Here is a 21,299-nt window from a genome sequence, read left to right on the forward strand (position 1 = left end):
TACGCGCCCCTAGAATCTCAACCACAGCCCTCAAACTCACCCCAGTGTACTCTGAGATCTGCCTCCTCAAGATGGAAGCCCTAGGAGTCTACTATGCCTCATAGGCAGGGCATCTGAAAAATGCCTGAGGGAAAAGAAGACTAGCAATGCACTGCAAGGGGGAATAGCTGGTGGAGGCAGGTCTTTGAGGAGGTAAGAAGGAATGAGAGCAGAACAAGAGATTATAGCCTCATCAGAGATAATGTATGCCATTCTTCAGAAAGAGAATGAAATTGAGTGGGGCATGGTCATGAGAGCAGGTAGACTGTGAGGGGAAAAAGGAAGGAAGCCGCTGAGTTGCTTTTGTGTTCTCAGCAAAATGTGAGGAAGCCATTCTTCTTCGAGGGGCAAGGATGGAAGCTCATGTGACGGTACCAGACAGAACAGAAGAGCCACTTTCTTCAATACTTAAATCTTAGCAACAGCTGACTACTAAGTAATGAGTACAACATTGCCGCAAATTCCTCACCCAGTCATGCTTTACCAAACCCAAGAATGCATTACTAAGTGAACCTACAGTGCCCCAGCTCAAAGTCTCCAGAAGAAAAATCTGATCTAAGTGGTTCCATCCTTTTAAATGTCAGGCTTGGGGCGCCTGGGTGGCTCAGTGGTTTGGGCTGCTGCCTTCGGCTCGGGTCGTGATCTCAGGGTCCTGGGATCGAGCCCCGCATCGGGCTCCCTGCTCCGCAGGAAGCCTGCTTCCCTCTCTCTCTCTCTCTCTCTCTGCCTGCCTCTCTGCCTACTTGTGATCTCTGTCTGTCAAATAAATAAATAAAATCTTTAAAAAAAAATAATAAAAAAATAAATAAATAAATGTCAGGCTTCACATTCAGTCAGTTTAAGGGAAGGAATCTCTGATTAAACTACATGAAATCATACAAAGAAAGCTGAATGTATCTTTAATACATGGCCTCTCTCCCATGCCTCCTGCACTGAGTAGTATCTCTTCATATAAACAAGCAAAAAGATTTGATGCTCCTTTCTGTACCAATTTGCACAGCCTCCCCAAACACCTTGCACAAAGGAGGCATTCAAATTGTTTTAAAACTGAATTAAATAAGAGGTGTTTAAGTCTCTTAGTAATTCCCACAAATTTGAGGATGGAAATTCACAAATCTTTTTTAAATAACATAAACATGTCTCTCCTTGTGAAAGAGGAATGTATAATAGGGGGAAAATGGGCAGTAAGAGAGATGGGAATTACTAAAAAATGTTCTTTGTGGATTACACCATTGGATTCAGTGGCTATGTCTTCAGACCTTTCAATTTACAAAGCCCTGACAACAGTAAGTGTGCAAAATTTGTAAGGGCTGGATCTACGGGAAAATAATGGGTGTATTTACCTTTGAAGTACCCACTGTTCCATTCATGTGGATACCAATTATGTCTGAGCACTGTCTTCAAAAGCCATCTAGCTTCTACAGCTCTTATTTTCTTCCAATCTCAAAACCCTATATTCTTTACACTTGAAGACCTCCTATAGAATGAAGGGTCTAACCATTAAAGCAAAAGGTAAAGATATCCAATGGAAAAACTCAAAGTAATGATTTTATTATCTCTTTCAGTGACCTCTCTTTTCCTTCTAGGGCCACCAAGAATAGAGTAAATTAAAACTATGGAGCCTATGACATCTGTATGTTAAAACAGACTTGAAGCTATAGATTAGGAAAAACTCACTGTATTATTTAATGAAATGCTACAATCCCATCTAAATTTTCCATATAGCACCATGTTAACTGTATGTCTATAGGCTAGCACAGATTTCAGTTCCACAACAGTAAGGTTTAAATTACTATGAACAAAAAGAGAGAGACAGTCAGTGGATTAGTGGATTTAGTGCCAGGAGCTGGGGAGAGGAGAATAGGGGGGTATGGAACAGTGGGGAATGACTGTTTGAAAGGTATAGGATTTCCTTTTGGGGTGATTAAAATGCTCTGGAACTAAAAGTGGTGATGGCTGCACAATGTTATTGATGTCCTTAATGCCACGGAATCATATACTTTAAAATGGCTGAAATGGTGATTTTTATGTTATGCGAATTTTACCACTTTCAAAAAAAAAGTGGGTCACAACTTTCCATTTTACTCTAGAAGTAAGAATTGGAAGACAGTCTATCCTACTTAACCTAGCATACACACACTGAAAACCTTTATTCTGGCCTAGGGATTGAGAGTATGGTTTTGCTGTCTAGGCTTTCCTTGGCCAAACTACTTAAACTCTGTGAACCTCCCTATCTATAAAATGGGCACACTAATACGTTGCAAAGATAAAACAGAGATAATACACAGGGCGCCTGGGTGGCTCAGTGGGTTAAAGCCTCTGCCTTAGGCTGGGGTCGTGATCCCAGGGTCCTGGTTGGTATACAGCTCCGACATGGGGCTCATGGGGCTCAACAGGGAACCTGCTTTTCCCTCTTCCTCCGCCTGCCACTCTGCCTACTTGTGCTATCTTTCTCTCAAATAAGTAAAATCTTTTAAAAAACAGAAACAAAAACAAAAACCCTTACCTAGATCAAAGATTGTTGCACTATCATTTGTGGACCTTTGGAGGTCCCCAAAACTATTTGAGGGGAGTCTATGAGGCTAAAACTATATTTATAATAATTGTAGGACATTATTTGCCTTTTTCATTGCAATGGCATTTACAGGGATGGTGCAAAAATGCTGGGTAAACTGTCAGCACCTCAGCATGAAGGAAGACAGCAGCACCAAACTGTACTAGCAGGAGTACATTTTCATTATACGTCCAAAAAAAAATCTAGTTTCATTTATCCTTGATGAAACAGTAAAAATGATCAATTTTATTAAAGCTCAGGCCTTGAGTATCTGTTTTTTTTTTTTAAGATTCTATTTATTTGTTTGAGAGAGAGTGAGAGCATGAGCAGGGGAGGGGCAGAGGGAGAAGCAGGCTCCGCAGTGACCAAGGTGCCCAACAGGACCTGAGACGAAGGCAGACGCTTAACCGACTGAGCCACCCAGGGGCCTCAAATACATGCCTTTTTAATATCCCTGTGGGATAAACTGGCAGTACGTATAAAGCAGTTGGGCTATATACCGAAGTAGATGGCTGTCGGGAGGAAAAGCACTTGTGTGAGGCTGTCAGAGCTAGAGCTGAGCTAGTTTCTTTGTCCATGAACACCATTTGTATTTGAAAGAACAACTGACAGACAAATTATGGTTATTCAGACTTGGTTATTTGACAGACATTTTCTCAAAAAAGAACTTCAAGGAAAACAGTATTTTTGGCCAATAATAAAATTCAAGCTCTCAAGTGAAAATTAGAATTTTAGAAAATGTGTATCAGCTACCATGAGCTTGACGGCAGCTTCCTAATACTTAAAGACTGTGATGAAATTAGTAGCGTTATTAATTCATTTTTAATATTGCATAATGAAATGTCTCAACATTTGGAACAGCTGTATAACTCAGTGAACCAATGTTTTCTAAATGACCAATACAAGCATAGGTTAAAGATCCAGTCAAAATGCAAAAGACAGAGGGGGACCTGGGAGGCTCAGTGGGTTAAAGCCTCTGCCTTTGACTCAGGTCATGATCTCAGGGTCCTGGGATCGAGCCCCACATCGGGCCCTCTGGTCAGCAGGGAGCCTGCTTCTCCCTCTCTCTCTCTGCCTGCCTCTCTGCCTACTTGCGATCTCTATGAAATAAATAAATAAAATATTTTTTAAAAAATCCAAAAGAGACCAATGGATTTTAATGCAAGAGTATGATAGGTTCACCATTGCAAATGACCTTTTCAAAACTATAACTTGTCAAGTTTTAGTGTAGTACTAAATATCCAGAATTATCCGAAAATACCATTAAAGTACTCTTCATGTTCCCAAATACATTTCTATGTGAGTCCAGATTTTCTTATATACTTCAATCAAAACAACATACTGCAACAGACTGAAGAGAGAAGCAGATCTGAGAACACAGCGGTCTATTCTATTATGGAAACTTAAAAAAATGTAAAACAATGCCTACCTTCTCACTAAATATTTTTTGTTTGGGAAACAGAATTCTCATGAAAAATTTTATTTACATAAACAAAAAATATCTTGTTTCTATTTTTAATGAACTATCAAATGTTAAATTTTGCAGTTTTAACTTCCAATAAGGTAAACATTGATAACTATAACCCATATAAAGAAAGGCTCTTTGGTACCTTCAGTAATTTTTAAGAAATTAAAGTGATTATATGCCCCAAAAGCTTGAGAACTACTACCTCATCATTCACTGTTTTTTGTTCATAAAACTGAAAAGTAATCTACCCCATATACAGCAGCCCTACAACACAGTGAAAATGTTTGGATAGTTATAGCTTATAACACAAAGTGAATGATCCATACCAGATATCAAACTCCAACCTGGCAGAAATGTTTTGGGATGTCCTAAAGGAACAACGTGCCCCTAACTTTTTAAGGTAAGGTCATTAGTATGTTTGTTTAGGCATATGTTAAGTATCTGAAAGACAAATCTGGTCCAAACACATACAACACCTGATTCTATTGTCTTTTCCTGCCTTCCTCCATTCACTTCCAATTGAATTGAGATAGGAGATAATTGAGATTATCAATTTGAATTGAGATAACTGAAACCTTACAAGGGATCCTCTACAAAAGCAAATCAATTTGGGGGCTTGCCTAGAGATTTCGATCTTCTCTAGAGGGTTTTTGGTTCAGTATGAGTTCTGTTCTATCCTGCCTTAATGAAGAGACCACAAAAACAAACTTCCAATTCAAGTTTGGTTCCTCTGCTCACTGAAGACCTTGACTAGACTAATAAATGGTGTTAACATTGGAAATGGCTCTAGATGCCTAGGCTAGCCTCAGAAATAACCTGGGTTGCAGACCGAGAATCCCTAGCATGATCTAAGTGTGATAGTAACACTAGTAAAAAACAGTAAACATTTGTTGACGTGTGTTTTGATGATGTCCACATGTGCTAAGCACTGTTCTAAGACTCATATAAATTAACTTAACCCTAATAATCCTACAGAGTTTGTATAGTTATCCCCATTTTGTCCTGGTATCCACTAGACCTGCATTGTGTCACTTTTATAACCACCATCCTAAAATGCCATCCTTCCCACCTCCTATAACCCAAAAAACATGAAGAAAGCACTGAGCTCATAAAAACTAGATTGCTATAATCAATATATATCATCCAAGTAACTCAATAATTATCAGATTAATTATCTGATACTTTTTCCTGCAACAAATTCCTCTTTTAAGATATTAGCTACCTATTTTTTAAAAAAAGAAAGAACTGACACATTCTACAATAATAAGATCTCAAAGAAAAGGAATCAAAACTTGTTGAACTTCTAGGAATGCTTTTAGGAACTTCTTGGTAGAAGCAAAGAAGCATTACAGAAACATACCTGTTAGAGCCATCTTTCATATGAACTTTGGCATAAAGAACGTCCACCATGCCAGGATCATCGTTCATGTATTCTATCCCTGCCATCTCTACTTCTAAGGGTTTGCCCCCAGAAATGTCACTGCAAAGGAAAAAACATTAGATTTTTCTAACTGTTTAATCTGAAAGGGCCATTTTAAACATGGTTATTATACAGAGTCAAATATTACAAAAATGAAATTGTTGAGATTTCTTTACTAACAGTATTATCTAACCATCCTTCTAATTTCAAAATTAACACATTCTATGCACACCAACTAGAAACACAAGTATTTCCAAAGTCACACTACAGTTATGTCAATACCAGTTTATTATACTGAGAGGAAAAAATCCAAGGAATGACAGCTCTGATTGACAAAGACATTGTTGCTCATCTCCTGGGTTTTATTTCATTATTTCTACAAGCTGCAAACACCATTTTACTCATCTAACAATGGTGGAAGCATAAAGTAGTACTAATCTTTAACAGCAATTTGGCAATATTTATAAAAAGCCTTCAAGAATAGAAACCCTTTTTTGTCCAAGCAATTCAATTTCTAGGAGCAAAACCGAAGGAAATAATTATGAATTTCAGCTACATATCCAACCATAGCTGATAAAGGAAAGCTCTTTACAGAATTCCAACTGACAAATACAGAAGAATTCCAAGTGATAGATGCAGAAGTAATGATGAAATTATATAATATCACCATTTTGCAACCCCTGACAAAATAATGGATGGAGACAATGATTAGCAATGGCTTCTAGAACTTAACAGCAGAAGGTGGGAGAAAATATAAAGAGATCCTTACGGAGGGCTAACCACACCTGAACCCACTGATCAGGCTTATCACACATACAAAAAAGAACCAGACAATACATACTTCCTGATATGATGTAATAGGTCATACTCATACTCATGAAAAATAATTTATGCATAGGGTTTGACTGAGGCATTGTTTGGAGCAGCCAAAGACTGGAAACAGATTAAACACTCATTAGGGTTTTAATAAAATGTGCACGACAATGTGCATGCTGCATGTTACTATTTGTGCAAAAGACAGAGTAAGAAAAATCTATGTACACACACATATACATTTCCTTGTACATACATAAAATCTCTGGAAGGATACAAAGAAGCTGCTAAAATCTCTTAAAATCTCTTGCCTTTAGACAGGAGAGCAGGGTACTTGGTGGGAATAGCAGTGGAAAAGAAACTCTTCACCGCATATCCTTTGAATCTTTAAAATTTTGAACCACATAAATGTATTACCCATTAAAAAATTAATATAAAAATACAGATGCAAAAGAAGTCAAACACAAGTTTATCTATTACACATATATGCAAAAGAAGTCAAACACAAAAATGTATATACTGAATGATTTGTTATGTGACATTCAAGAACAAGCTAAATTAATCTATGGAACTAGAAATCAGAACAACAGTTATTTCTGGAAGAAGTGAATTTACTGGAAAAGGTCATGAAGGAACTTCACAGAGTGATGACAATGTACATTTTGATTTGGCTGAAATTACATAAGTCTATGCATTTGTTAAAATTCATCAACTACACTTAAGATCTGTGCATTTTGCTGTAAGTCAATTACACCTTGAAAAAATACACACATGCATATAAAAAAGTGTGAGAGCATTAATAGTAATTATCTTTAGGTAATAAGATTAAAAGTGGTATTTTTTTTTATCTGCAACTTTGACTTTTCCAAAACTAGTATGTATTATTTTATTTTAATTCAAGAATAACTGATATACAATATTATATTAGTTTTACATGTGCATGTATTACTTTTGTGTTAAGTAAAACCTCACCATCCTGCTTCTTCCCAGACCCCTTACACAGACTTGTACTTCAACCAGAAATGGCCTTGCAGTGCCAAGCTGAAAGCCAGCTAAAAATCAACTCAGCAGCACAGTCTTCTGCAAGCCCCCCAAGGCCAGGAAGTCGATCCATCTTTTCTACTAGATCCCCGGCACCTGGTACTCCATAAATCTCTGGTAAACACTGAGCAGATATTCTACTCTAAAAAGAGAGGCTTTTCTGGTCGATTTTGAGAAGAATGTGGACACATCCCTATAATGTCACTGAAAACCATGTGGCACTAATCAAAGGCAAAAGGATGTTGGGATCCACCAAAAGGCAATTCTCAAAAAAGCTATCGAAGAAAGTTCTCTTAATACTGAACCAAGGTCATAGGGAAACCCTCTGGAGCCAGGAATCTTCATGGTAAAGATTCTCTTAGGGGAACCTGAGCGGCTGAGTCGGTTAAGTGTCTGCCTTCAACGCAGGTCATGACCCCAGGGTCCTGGGATTGAGCCCCAAATTGGGCTCCCCGCTCAGTGGAGAGTCAGCTTCTCCCTCCCTCTCTGCCTCCCCACTACCCCGCTTGTGCTCTCTCCTCCTCAAATAAAATCTTAAAAAAAAAAAAAAGATTCCCTTAAAACTTGAAGACCATATTACTGTACAAGACCATGATCTCTTTCAGTAAGAAACAAATTACTAATTTGGCCAGATATTCGAGAAAAATTATTGCCTTCATGCTCTAGTAAGTGGGGTATTCCAAAACACAAGTCAAGCTCTGAACTATTACCTAAGGCCTGTAGCTTCAATGAACAACACAGTGTATCTCCATTCCAAGTAATAGCCAAAGAATTCAATATGAAAGACTGCCATTCAATCCTTTCAAAGTGTAGTCAACCAAACTTACAGGAGAAAAACAGTTTAATACTAACTATACTTTCCTCTGCTGATTTCAGCTCTAACCCTGCATGAAACCATTAGATCACCCAAAAGCACCAAACCATTGGTTTAGTTTCCCACTAAAATGTTTTTACTGGATTATGTCTAATGTTACACTCTCAAATTCTAGGGATCAATACAAGAGAGAACCATGTGACCAATGTTGTTGTATCTTCTGCAAAATTGCTGTTGAAGACACTGCTCATCATCATTTTGGGTTAATATTTACATGACAAGTTTTTCTCAGATTGAGAACAAGCAAAGGATTCTCTTCTAAAAAACTGTTACGCTCCTTTTCATCAGTTAAGAATGATGATAATCGATGTGTTTCCTTCTGGAATGTAGTTCAAGTATACCAGTGCTTAAAAACTATCGAATTCTATTGCTCAAGTACAATTATAACCTTTCCTTGGTTTTCTGGTAAACATTTTCTCCCATTCCGACTTTAACATTTGTTTTGTATGTATGTCCTCACTCACGAACCACCTCAAATCTTTATAATGAGCTGGGGTACCAGGAACAACAAAAAATGAAACAATGAAACAGGACCTAAAGCCTGCCCTTTAGGATCAGAAACTCTTCTGACCTTCCCTAGGATTTACCAAGACAGAAATTCGGTGGTTTGCCTGATAAATGGCTCTTTGTCTTGGTGACAAAACTATCCCACCCTCAACACCAGGGAGCATACTTTTCAACTGAGTGACATCTGAGGCAATGATTAGGAAGCAACATTTGTCTGTGGGTGTTTTTCCTCTTCTCTCCTTGCTCTTGTCCCTTTTTACCTTATTATTTGGTGTTACCTCAGGCCTACGGGGAACACTTAGGTACAGGAAGAGTGATACTGGAATTTGAAAGTACTGCAGATTTGTCAGACTATACACTCTGAGCCACTATGCTGTTTGTGCTCTACATCTCGCAAAGAAAAGTCACAAGGGAGACATTTAAAGCTTCGGCGTTTACTGAACACTGAATAATTCATCTGGAATCGATAGAGCTACATGAGCCGTTAGCTTAAGAAGTGAAATCAAAGTTATGTTTCTGGTCAGGTAACAACCCTTAAACTCAAAAAAACCCCCAAATTTAAAACAAATATTCAACTACCCATTTCTTTAAAATATCTATATAGCAGCACAGTTTTAATTCAGTCTGAGTCGAGCCCTATTTATTTAATATCTTTTTAAAAAATTTGTATTTATTTATTTGAGAGAGAGAGAGGGAAAGAGAGCACAAGCAGGGGGGGAGACAAAGGAAGATAGAAGCAGACTCCCCACTGAGCAGGGAAACTGATGTGGGACTCAATTCCAGGACCTCAGGATCATTACCTGAGCTGAAGGCAGACAGTTAACCAACAGAGCCACCCGGACACCCCTATTTAATGTCTCCACTTAAAAAGCCATCAAAGTACTACAGCATGTTATATATTAGTCTGTTCAATTGCAGTGTTTTCCTTTCTTATATTTTAATTTGGTATCTTCACATCATAAAAAGGTTCAGATTACAAATGCCGTTATTTACTATCAGTCTAAGTATACCAAGTACAAAGGCTGAGATCAAAGAGTAAGAATAAGGAAGGGAAAAAAGTTAAATGATAAATTTTACTCACCAAGGCTATTGTGTAAGTGTGTGTGTGTGTGTGTGTGTGTACACGTACTTTTTTTTAGCAAACATTTTTTCCTTTTAGGGAAACTAGGCACTTCTAGCCAATCTAAACAGCCAATCTGATTCTCACTCTCCTCAGAAATAAATTAATTTTGCACTATGTACTTTTTAAACAAGTATATGCAGCAGAGGAAAAGGTGGGAGAAGAGGGCTGGGGAGGCTTACTTTACTTGCTGGTTTTAAATCTTTCCAGCTTTTTGAAAAAACATCTTCAAAAAAATTTCTGCCTGCACTGCAGATTTTTGGCAATGTAACTTTGTCCTATTTCAAAAGCTTTGCTGAATTTGAAAAACTACAATTACTGTTTTCATCCTGTCATGTCAAAAATTCTTAGGAACTATTAAGGCTGCTCTTCATTTCCTATGCACACCAACCCTGACATGCTTAAAGTGCTCAGATTTGGCGTTTAGTCACAAAAGGCACCAAGAGACATAAAAGGGAGGAACTCAGCTAAATCCTCCCATAGCTCAGGATAAAGATTCAGTGATTAAAAACCTGTGACCTTATTTTTGTAGGTAAAAAACAAACACCTTCCTAAACAAATATCTACCTTTAAATTTCTTCTTAGCAAAATTATCCTAATGGCAGCCAAGAAAATGCAGTTTCATTTCATTTTCATTTAACAAAAAAGTGACCTGGAAATAAGTTAAGGTATCAGGACTAATGCTTAAATCAGGTAACATTGCTCCACTTTGTAAGGTAAAGCATAAAGCTTTATCTTAGGCAGGGAAGTTGTAAATACTTAATTACAAATACCCAATTATTTTGAATTTTAGGTTAAGACAGGTTAGGAGAGAAACGGTTATGTCCATCAGTGAGCAAAGATCAAGACAAAGAAGTATTCTTTGCAGACCGCAAACCCAATCAGCTTATGATTTTGCTCAAGAAAAATATCTTGCCTTCAAAACAAAGGAAAAGGAGAACTGGCCCACATATAAGTCACTATACTACACAGTTTCATATAAATGAAAAAAAATTTAATCCTTTTACCTTGTCTTATCCAATGAACTAGGGGACCCATTTCTACAAGGCCACATTAAAATAGTATGGGACCTGAATATTATAACTGAATTTTAAAAAACAACACCTCTTCAAGTGAGTCAGTTTTCAAATTTCTCTTATTCTTCATCAATCTTAAGAAAAAGGGCAAAGGGTAGGGAAGAGATGATTCTTTAAAATAAAACTGTTAGGTCAGATGTACATGTAAATTAAAATTTTATAATGAAAAGAATAACAAGTCTGCCCCCAGAATAGCAATGTTTTCCCTGAACCAAAACAGACTGCTTAGACAGTTTTTGGTATTCTTACACAACTACCTGTATTTTAAAAAGAAAATTAAAGTCTTGAAATACAATGAAGACCTTTGTAAGGAATCCTATATAATGTTTGAGTTACTGTGGTAATAGAATAATGGCCCTCCAGGGAGGCTCACATCTTATTTTCTGGAATTTGTAAATATGCTGCCTTACATGGCAGACAGACTTTTGCAGATGTGATTAAGGTTAAGGACCCTGGATTACCTGGGTGGGCTCAATCAAATCACCAGTCCTTAAAAGCAGTGAACCTCCCCCGACTATGGCCAGAGACAGAGATGAGGTAACAGAAGGGTCAGAGAGAAGGAAAGCTGCTATTGCTGAAGATGGAAGAAAGGGGTCACTAGCCAAAGAATGTGGGTGTGGCCTCTAGAAGATGGGCTTTAAAAACAAGGAAATAAACTCTTCCTTTGAGCCCCCAGAAAGGAACACAGTCCTGCTGATACTTTGATTTTAGCCCACTGAAACCCGTATCAGACTACCCCACAGAACTATAAGATAATGAATTTTCACTGTTCTAAGCCACCAAGCTTGTGGTAATGTGTTCACCAGCTTAAGAAACTAGTACAGTACTCTATACTGTTCAGTAGGTAATGAAAAGAATTTCCTTTTGGAGAGAATGATGGGATGTCCTGTTAAGAACAAAACTTGCCTACTGAATTAGTATAATTTAAGGTAGAGTCTTTCCATAAAAATTTATAATATATCCTTTAAACTCATGTTAACCCTTTCAGACAATGGTCCAATATTAAGTGTTACAAGTGGGTGAGTCAACAGACCTTGCTGCCATGTGACAACAAGTTCGCCCAAGTGCAAAAACAAGTCTGTGATACCAAAGAGAAGCCAGTACAAGAGGACCACCCTTCCCCATTCCTGCAGATCACTCACTCAATGAAGTCCTCTTTACACTGCTGTAGCATCTCACACGTCTGCTGGATCTCTTGCTCACTCAAAAGCACCAACATCCCAATGGTTAGGTGAAGCTTTTTGGGATTCTGGAAAATGGTGCTATCAACCCCATGATCCTATGGTCAAAGACAGAAAAACAAAAACACTCAGTCCACATTAAAGAAAATGGCAGGAACAGAATTTAGAGCTCAGAGATAAGCCCAGATATCTATGACTTACTGATTTTCAACCAGATGCCAAGACAATTTAATGGAGAAAAAAGTCTCCTCAACAAATGGTGCTGGGACAACTGAATGACCACTCGCAAAAAAATGAAGTTGGACCCACACCTCATACCATATACAAAAATTACATCAAAATGGATCGGTGACCTAAATATTAGAGCTAAAATCATAAAACTCATAGAAGAAAGAGATTTCTTTTTTTTTTTTTAATATTTTATTTATTTATTTGACAGAGATCACAAGTAGGCAGAGAGGCAGGCAGAGAGAGAGGGGGAAGCAGGCTCCTTTCGGAGCAAGAGAGCCCAATGCGGGGCTCGATCACAGGACCCTGGGAATCATGACCTGAGCCGAAGGCAGAGGCTTTAACCCACTGAGCCACCCAGGCACCCCTAAAGAACCCAATTTTTAAAATAGAAAATGAACTTGAGGGATGTCTGGGTGGCTCAGTCAACTAAGCATCTGACTCTTGATTTCGGCTCAGGTCATAATCTCAGGGTCATGAGATTAAGTCCCACCTTGGGCTTCATCCTGAGCATGGAGCCTGCGTAAGAGTCTCTCTCTCCCTCTGCCCCTCTCCACACTCAGAAGAAAAAAGAAAAAGAAAATGAACTTGAATAGACATTTTTCCAAAGAAAAAATACAAATGGCCAAGAAGCATATGAAGATGGTTCAACTTTATTATTCATTAGAAGAATGCAAATCAAAACCACAATAAGGTATCATTTCATATCCATTAGGCTGGCTATAATAAAAATAAAGGCAGAAAATAACAAATTCTGACAAGGATATGCTTAATGGGTACAGAATTTCCTTTTGGGGTGATGAAAATGTTTCAGAATAATACAGCGCTGATAGTTGCACAACTCTGAATGCATAAATGCCACTGAATCATTCACTTTAAAATGGTTAATTTGGGGGCGCCTGGGTGGCTCAGTGGATTAAAGCCTCTGCCTTCAGTTCAGGTCATGATCCCAGGGTCCTGGGATCAAGCCTCAAGTCAGGCCCTCTGCTCAGCAGGGAGAGTGCTTCCCCCACCTCTCTCTCTGCCTGCCTCTCTGCCTACTTGTGATCTCTGTCTGTCAAATAAATAAATAAAATCTTAAAAAAAAAAAAAAAACTTAAAATGGTTAATTTTGTGTTATGGGAAATTCACCTCAATAAAAGAAATTTTTTAGGAAGGAACTGGTAGTGGAGTGCCTGGGTGGCTCAGTGGGTTAAAGCCTCTGCCTTCGGCTCAGGTCATGATCCCAGGGTCCTGGGATCGAGCCCTGCACTGGGCTCCCTGTTCTGTGGGGAGCCTGCTTTCCCTCTTCTTCTCCCTGCTGCTCTGCCTACTTGTACTCCTTCTTTCTCTGTCAAATAAGTACATCTTTTTAAAAAATATAAATATACTCATAAATCTCCCTTTTTAAAAAAACTGAAGTGAAATTCACTTAATACACAATTAACCATTCTAAAGTGTACAATTCAGTGATGTGTACTGTATTTACAATATTGTGCAACCATCAGCCCTTCTTAGTTCCCAAACTTTTTTTCATCCCATAAAAACACTTCATAATCATTAAATAATCACTCTTCATTCCCAATCACTCACCCCCTGGTAACCTCTAATTTGCTTTTCGCCTCTTTGGATTTGCCTATATATATATATGACTGCTGTGTCTGGCTTTTTTCACTTAGCATGTATTCAAAGTTCATCCAAATTTTACCATGTACTGGTACTTCATTCCTTTTTATGGCTGAATTATATTCCATTGTATGTATATAACATAACTTGTTTATTCATTCATCCCTTAATGGCCAATTTGGGTTGTTCCCATCTTATGGCTATTATGAATAATGCTGCTATAAACATTCATGTACAAGTTTCTGTGTTACCATGTTTTCAGTTCTTTTGGGTATAAACCTAAGAGTGGAACTGCTGGGTTATATAGTAATTCTAATGCTTAATCTTTTGAGGAACCACCAAACTGTATGCCACAACAGCGGAATCGTTTTACGTTCTTAGCAGCACTGTAGAAGGGTTCCTATTTCTCTCCACCTTTGCCAACATTTACCACTTTTCTTTTAAAATTTTATTATAGCCACCCTAATGGGTATGAAATAGTATTTCATTGTATTTTTATTTGCATTTCCCTGTTGACCTATGATGTTGAATATCTTCTCATGTCCTTGCTGGACACCCCCTCTGGAGAAACTGCTATACAATTTCTTTGCCCATTTCCTATTTTTTATTGTTGAGTTATATGAATTCTTTAAATATCCTGATACTAGTCCCATGTCAGATCATGAATCCATGTCAGATCATGAAGGTAAACAGGTCTCAGGTTTCTATATATTCACCCTGCAAATGAAGACAAGAAAAAGAGTCGAGAATCTTCTCCCCTCAACAAGAGCAAAGCAGGAATTCTATCTCTGAATTGTAAGTTCTGATCCCATAATCTGATTCTTGGGCTAATAAACCACCCCAAAGGCAGAGAAATGTGACTATCAAACACAGATAGCTTACATTCTGTTCTTGGCTTGCCTAAGACTGCCTAATTTTTGCCTCGGCAGCGGGAGTTAATAGATTATTCATTTTCTAAGTGTTAATGGAGCTCAAGCTATTTTTATATCTGATGAAGAGTTTTGTGATTCTACACACCAACCCAAATTGCCTCATTTAATGAAAGTGATTTTGAGGAACAATCAGCTTTTAAATGTGTCAAGGAAGGCTAAGCGTAATGTTTATCACCCCAGCTGCTCTAACCCATGGCAGAACCTGTCACTTTAGAAAGGGCATGCAAAGTGTTAAAAAGTCCCCAAATGATTCCAATATGCACAACTCCATCCCAAACTACAGTTGAGAATTGCTCCCCTAGTAATAAGAGCTAATCTTTTTTTAACCCTTATTCTGTTCCAGGCATCTCCTATGCACTTTACATAGAAAACAGCCTATGAAGAGAGATCTTATCCCCATTTTACAGATGAGGAAACTGAGGCACAGAGAATAAAATCACTTCCCAAAGTAACACTGCTAGTAAAGGGATGAAGCCAAAATTCAAACCCAAGCAGTCAGGCCACAGAGCCTACACTTTTGATCAATATATATCGCCTCACTTGTAACAGCCACCTAGAGGAGGATGGAACAAATGTGATCATCACCCAGAGGCAAGTCCTTACACATTTCAACAAAGCTCACACAATAAATGGATCTGATCACCAGAGAATAAAGCAAATCTCATAATTCTCTGAAAGTGATTTTTGTCTTTCCTCGACGTGACACCATAAAAGCATGATCTATAAAAGAAATAAAAAAGGACGAATTAAATTTTATCAAAATTTAAAACTTTCACTTCAAAAAACCCCATTAAGAAAATGAAAAGACAAGCCACAGAGAAAAATACCTGGGAGAAAAATATTTACAAATCACCTATCTGGGGGCGCCTGGGTGGCTCAGTGGGTTAAAGCTTCTGCCTTCAGCTCGGGTCATGATCTCAAGGTCCTGGGATCGAGCCCCGCATTGGGCTCTCTGCTCAGCAGGAAGCCTGCTTCCCTTCTTCTCTCTCTGCCTGCCTCTCTGCCTACTTGAGATCTCTGTATGTCAAACGAATAAATAAAATCTTTTAAAAATAATAAGAAATAAAATAAAATAGAATTAAAATTAAAACAAAACAAAAACAACAAATCATTTATCTGATAAATATAAATATATAAAAATTCTTAAAATTCAACAATAAAAAGATATGTAATTCCATTTAAAAATGACCAAAGAGGGGCACCTGGGTGGCTCAGTGGGTTAAAGCCTCTGCTTTCGGCTCAGGTCATGATCTCAGGGTCCTGGGATCGAGCCCCGAGTCAGGCTCTCTCCTCCACGGGGAGCCTGCTTCCTCCTCTCTCTCTTTCTGCCTGCCTCTCTGCCTACTTGTGATCTCTGTCTGTCAAATAAACAAATAAAATCTTAAAAAAAAAAAAAATGACCAAAGAAACTGAATAGATATTTCACCAAAGAAGATATAATAATGACTAAGAAACATGTGAAAAGATGCTAATATCATTAGTCATCAAGAAAATGCACATCAGAGGGGGCGCCTGGGTGGCTCAGTGGGTTAAGCCACTGCCTTCGGCTCAGGTCATGATCTCAGAGTCCTGGGATAGAGTCCCACATCGGGCTCTCTGCTCAGCAGGGAGCCTGCTTCCTCCTCTCTGCCTGCCTCTCTGCCTGCTTGTGATCTCTCTCTGTCAAATAAATAAATAAAATCTTTAAAAAAAAAAAAAAAGAAAATGCACATCAGGGGCGCCTGGGTGGCTCAGTGGGTTAAGCCGCTGCCTTCGGCTCAGGTCATGATCTCAGGGTCCTGGGATCGAGTCCCACGTCGGGCTCTCTGCTCAGCGGGGAGCCTGCTTCCCTCTCTCTCTCTCTCTCTCTCTTTCTCTCTCTCTGTCAAATAAATAAATAAAATCTTTAAAAAAAAAAAGAAAGAAAAAAGAAAATGCACATCAAAACCAAAATGAGATATTGCTTCATGCCCCATCAGAATGACTATAATCAAAAAGACAGACAATAAGGACCTGGGGAAACTGAACTGCTCACACACTGGTGGGGTAAAAGGCCATGATATAAACAATGCATTCTAAACTGGTTCAGAAAGAAAGAAAAAAGAGGAAGAATGATAAAACAGTAAAATTCTAACAATAGGTAAATATGAGTAAAGGATGCTATCCTTAGTCTTACAACTTTTCCATGAGTTAAAAATTATTAGCATCCTGTTGCTATTGTAACAAATTACCACAAATTTCATGGTTTAAAACAACACAAATTTACTGTCTTACTACCTAGCAAAAGAAAGCTCTTTTCCTTCCTAACCTTATTCTTTGAGAGCCTATCCCTTCAGTCAACCTGAGGTCACTTGCCAAGAAAACACTGAATACTGGGAAACAAAACACAGAGAACACAAAGGAGCAGGAAAAAGAACAGATGGGATAACTTAAGGCCACACAAACTGAATTCTTTTGGAGAACCTTGAGTCATAAGCCTTCAGTCTTTATCTGTGCTGGAAGTTATATAACTTACATGTGATCCTACTGGACAGTCCTTTAATAAATGGAGAAACACCCTCAATTTTAGAAATGCCATCTATGAAGAAAGCCTTTTCTCTTACTGAATTATCTAAATTTACTGTGGAACCAAACAATCTTCAAGACAATGGCATAAATCTCTAGAGCCACTACTGTTCTTTGCTTAGAATATATCATATTCCCACCTACAAGCCTCTTGACTGAAATAAAGAAAGACCAACAGCAATTTCTTTACTCGAGGGGTTTTAATTACACTGGGCCTGGCTCCAAGTTCACCATTACTCGGAGCTAGAACTATTTTACTCCATTAGGTTGGACAACCAGACTGGCGCCTGAAATTTCTGATGGTGGTGACTTTCCACCCAACAAGCAGCAGCAAAAGGTAAAGTAACAGAATTCCCTATAGGTCAGTTTTGTCTAGATGAAAAAAAAAGAAAGTGTTTCTTTACGGCTAAGTCACATCTAAGGTGTTTCTGTATTTGTTAAATAAGGTCTCCTCCAAGGAGAAAATGATGAACCAGCTACCTCTCCAGAAAGCTTGTGAGAGGGCCTAAACTGTGTTCAGAGTTCCAAGTTGCATCCTAACTCAGCAGTCCTAGGTGCAAAACTTTACCCCTGTCATTCAAACGGCAGCTCTGTGATCTACTACTAGCAATCATCACGGTCTCACAGGCCCTTCATTGATTGTACTTTTAATCCACCATTTGGGATCCACTAGGGCAGAACTGCTAGCTATCAGCATGAACAATTAACAAGGAATAGCGAAATCTAAAAATGTCAAGCTTGGGGGAAAAGCCAGGAGAGGGAAGTATGGATTAACCCACCATGGCGCATTCATTCATTCTCTCTGCTTCCTTAAAGCCCCAGGTAGAACTCAATCATTCTCTCCACACAGATAGGACAGAATGCAAGTGCACCCGCCAGAGCTGTCAGCTAGCAGAAGGGTAGTCTCTGTGCCATTACATAAGAGTTATAAGAACACCTAGGAATCTAACCCAGACCTATACCACTCAGAAGCACTCTGACTTGACAGTACATGCTGAGAGCCAGAGACAAAACAAAACAAACCAAAACTTCCTCAGATTATATTCACAGTTATCACCTTCTAGGAGCTCCAAGCATAACAAAGGTTTGTGATTTAGCTATAAAAAGCCTTTAAATCTGGAATACAGAGTCTAGGGTTTTAATTTCAACTCTGTTACAAACCAGCTGTGATTAGGCAAGCCATTTCACTTCTCTGGACCTTGGTTTCCTCCTCTGTGACATAAGGGAGATGGTCTAGTTTACCTCTAAGTCAAAGGTCCTGTAAATTTTTTTACATGCTCCCACAAATCCCGTAATTTAGTATGAAACAGATGTTTGTGAGGGATCTACCAATTCACTTCCTGATCTTCCAAGCAAAGAAAGAGAGGAAATAAACTTGAGAGCCTTCCCTATGCTCATCATATTTTCTTTCCTTTTTTATGGCCAAATCCCATGAAATCACTTCTGGGGCAAGTGACATAAATCTCATTCACACAGGAAAGCTATTCAAACAAGGCAGACTGGTGAAAAGAGCATTTGGCTCTGCAACCAGACAGGCCTATGTTCAAATTCTAATTCTGCCACCTATCAGCAGGGTGACCTGAAATGAGTTACTCAATTGTCCAGAAACTCCAATTTCATTATCTATAAAAAGGACAACATTTCCCTCTTGGAGTTGTTCTGAGGATTAAAAGAGACATATGTGACGCCTCTGGTACATACCAGTGTGGAATAAATACAGGCTTCCCCGGCTTCCTGCTTCTTATGTGACCATGTACCACTCTAAGCAAATACCATCCTTGCATGCCTTTGTAAAGCTCCATCAAGCTAAATTAGGCTCTGCTGAGTCATTTCTATTATTCCTTAAGAATGTTCACAAAAGTGGAGTTTGAATCTCTATATGTTATTAATAAAATACCTTAAGTTGAATAAGCTTCAGAAAACAGAGTTTGGATGCTTCTGGCTTACAAATTCTATACAGACATAATTATAGCAGAGTGCAAGTTCTTAAACACAAAGGACGAACATTTAAACATAAGATTTTACCGGGACTAGAAAAAAAGAATGCACTGTCTAAATAGCCTTACCCATGAAAAAGGAGCAAAGAGTATCTCCCCTTCACAAAAGAATATATCCCTTTTATCTTTGATGAGAACAGGGAAGAGTTAAACCTACTTTTCTAAAAGCTTCAGTATTCCTCTGTAAGTAAGTTGTAAGCACTAATTAACAATCCATATACCAACCGACACTTATTCCCAAAGATAGACACTGATCACTCAAACATCAGTAATGGGTTAACAGTACGCCACCTCCTCAAGCCAGACCCTTAGCTTCTTCTGGATACCCTGCTTTCCCTCATCTCCCTACTGTCACCTTTGTTGTTACTACAAAAACAGCTACTACAGTACTACCTACGTGCCATGTTCTGCACATAGCTTAAATATCTTAATTTATTAACTCACTTACTCTTCAACAGTAAAGATGAGTACTATTATTATCCCCATCTTAGAGAAGACCTCTGAAATTTTTCTGCAGTACATCCCCTTCTGAATAATACACCACAGATTTAGCCTTTTTTTCCTTGAGATTTTATTTATTTATTTGAGAGAGAGAGAGAGCATAAGAGCAGGGGGAGGGAGAACAGATTCCCTGATAAGCAGGGAGCCTGATACAGGGCTCAATCCCAGGATGCTGGGATCGTGACCTGAGCTAAAGGCAGCCGGTTGACCCACTGAGTCACCCAGGTATTCCTAGTCTTTCTTTTCTTTTCTTTTTTTTTTAAAGATTTTATTTATTTATTTGACAGAGATCACAAGTAGGCAGAGAGGCAGGCAGAGAGAGAGAGGAGGAAGCAGGCTCCCTCAGGGCAGAGAGCCCGATCTGGGGCTCGATCCAAGGACCCTAGGATCATGACCTGAGCGGAAAGTAGAGGCTTTAACCCACTGAGCTACCCAGGCGCCCCATCCTAGTCTTTATTTTCAACAGACTCTATCTATCTCTAACTGCTATCTGCCTCTGGTAACCGACTCCTTAACTCTCAATCCATTCTCCACGCTGCCTTCAGAATTATTTTTCCACAATGTGAGTTAACCACATGAGTCCCTAATTAAATTCTTTAGTAATTCTTGACTCTAAGATAGACTCAAAATTCTTAACCCATACAAGACCTTCTACCACCTGGATTCCACTCACCTTGCCTCTCTCTTCCCTATGCTACCCACTTTCTAGATTCCAGTCTTAACCTCCGCACTCTCCCCTGAACACAGCGGACTAGAACACTGCCATACCTTGCAAGCGCCATTTCCCCCATGTAGAATGCTCATGCCCAATTTGCAAACTTGCCACAAGCTTTTGTTCTTCCATTAAGACTCTGCTCAAGTGTCACCTCCCTTATATAAGCCTTTTCCAGCCACTGGAGAATCTCTTCTGTGAGTACCCACTGCAGTCCCCTCTAATGGCACCTATCTCACATTACCATAACTGTATCCATAAGAACACTATTCCCCGACACCCCCCGCCCCCGGACATGCGTAAGAGTAGAGCCCACTGTTAGTACATAATACAGACTGGCAAATGGCAGACATTTAATAAATAGTGAATGAATGAATAAAACATAAATATTTGTTAATAACAGTTTCAATCCAAATGGTGCAATATAAGAATCTTGTAAACACTTCTTACTTTCCTAATCAACAGCAGGACTCAGGAATTTACAACTTTTCTTACAACCAAAGACAACTATTCCATCTCCATCCTAAATTAGTTCATAAGATAATTAGAAATCCCACAACTCCCTTTATATACGAAGAATCCTAAATTATACACAAAAGCTTTTACATGTAATTTTCTTCTTCAGTGAATACTACTAAATGGAAAAATAATCCCAGTCGAGGGAGAAAACCCAGATCCATTAGTCAT

General features: G+C 38.6%; 1 protein-coding gene across 6 annotated transcripts in view; it reads right to left on the minus strand.

Moving 5' to 3' along the window:
* ASCC1 (activating signal cointegrator 1 complex subunit 1) overlaps window positions 1–21,299 on the minus strand; it is a 97,738-nt gene that overhangs the window by 47,221 nt on the left and 29,218 nt on the right. For all 6 annotated transcript variants that reach the window (XM_032312782.1, XM_032312781.1, XM_032312785.1 and 3 more), the window contains exons 6-7: window positions 12,055–12,191; window positions 5,422–5,541 (exon numbers count right to left, since the gene is read on the minus strand). In XM_032312782.1, coding sequence (XP_032168673.1) covers window positions 5,422–5,541; window positions 12,055–12,191 — 257 coding nt within the window. The remainder of the gene's footprint in view (window positions 1–5,421; window positions 5,542–12,054; window positions 12,192–21,299) is intronic.

The sequence above is a fragment of the Mustela erminea genome, chromosome 14 (assembly GCF_009829155.1).
Source record: "Mustela erminea isolate mMusErm1 chromosome 14, mMusErm1.Pri, whole genome shotgun sequence".
Lineage (NCBI taxonomy): Eukaryota > Metazoa > Chordata > Mammalia > Carnivora > Mustelidae > Mustela > Mustela erminea.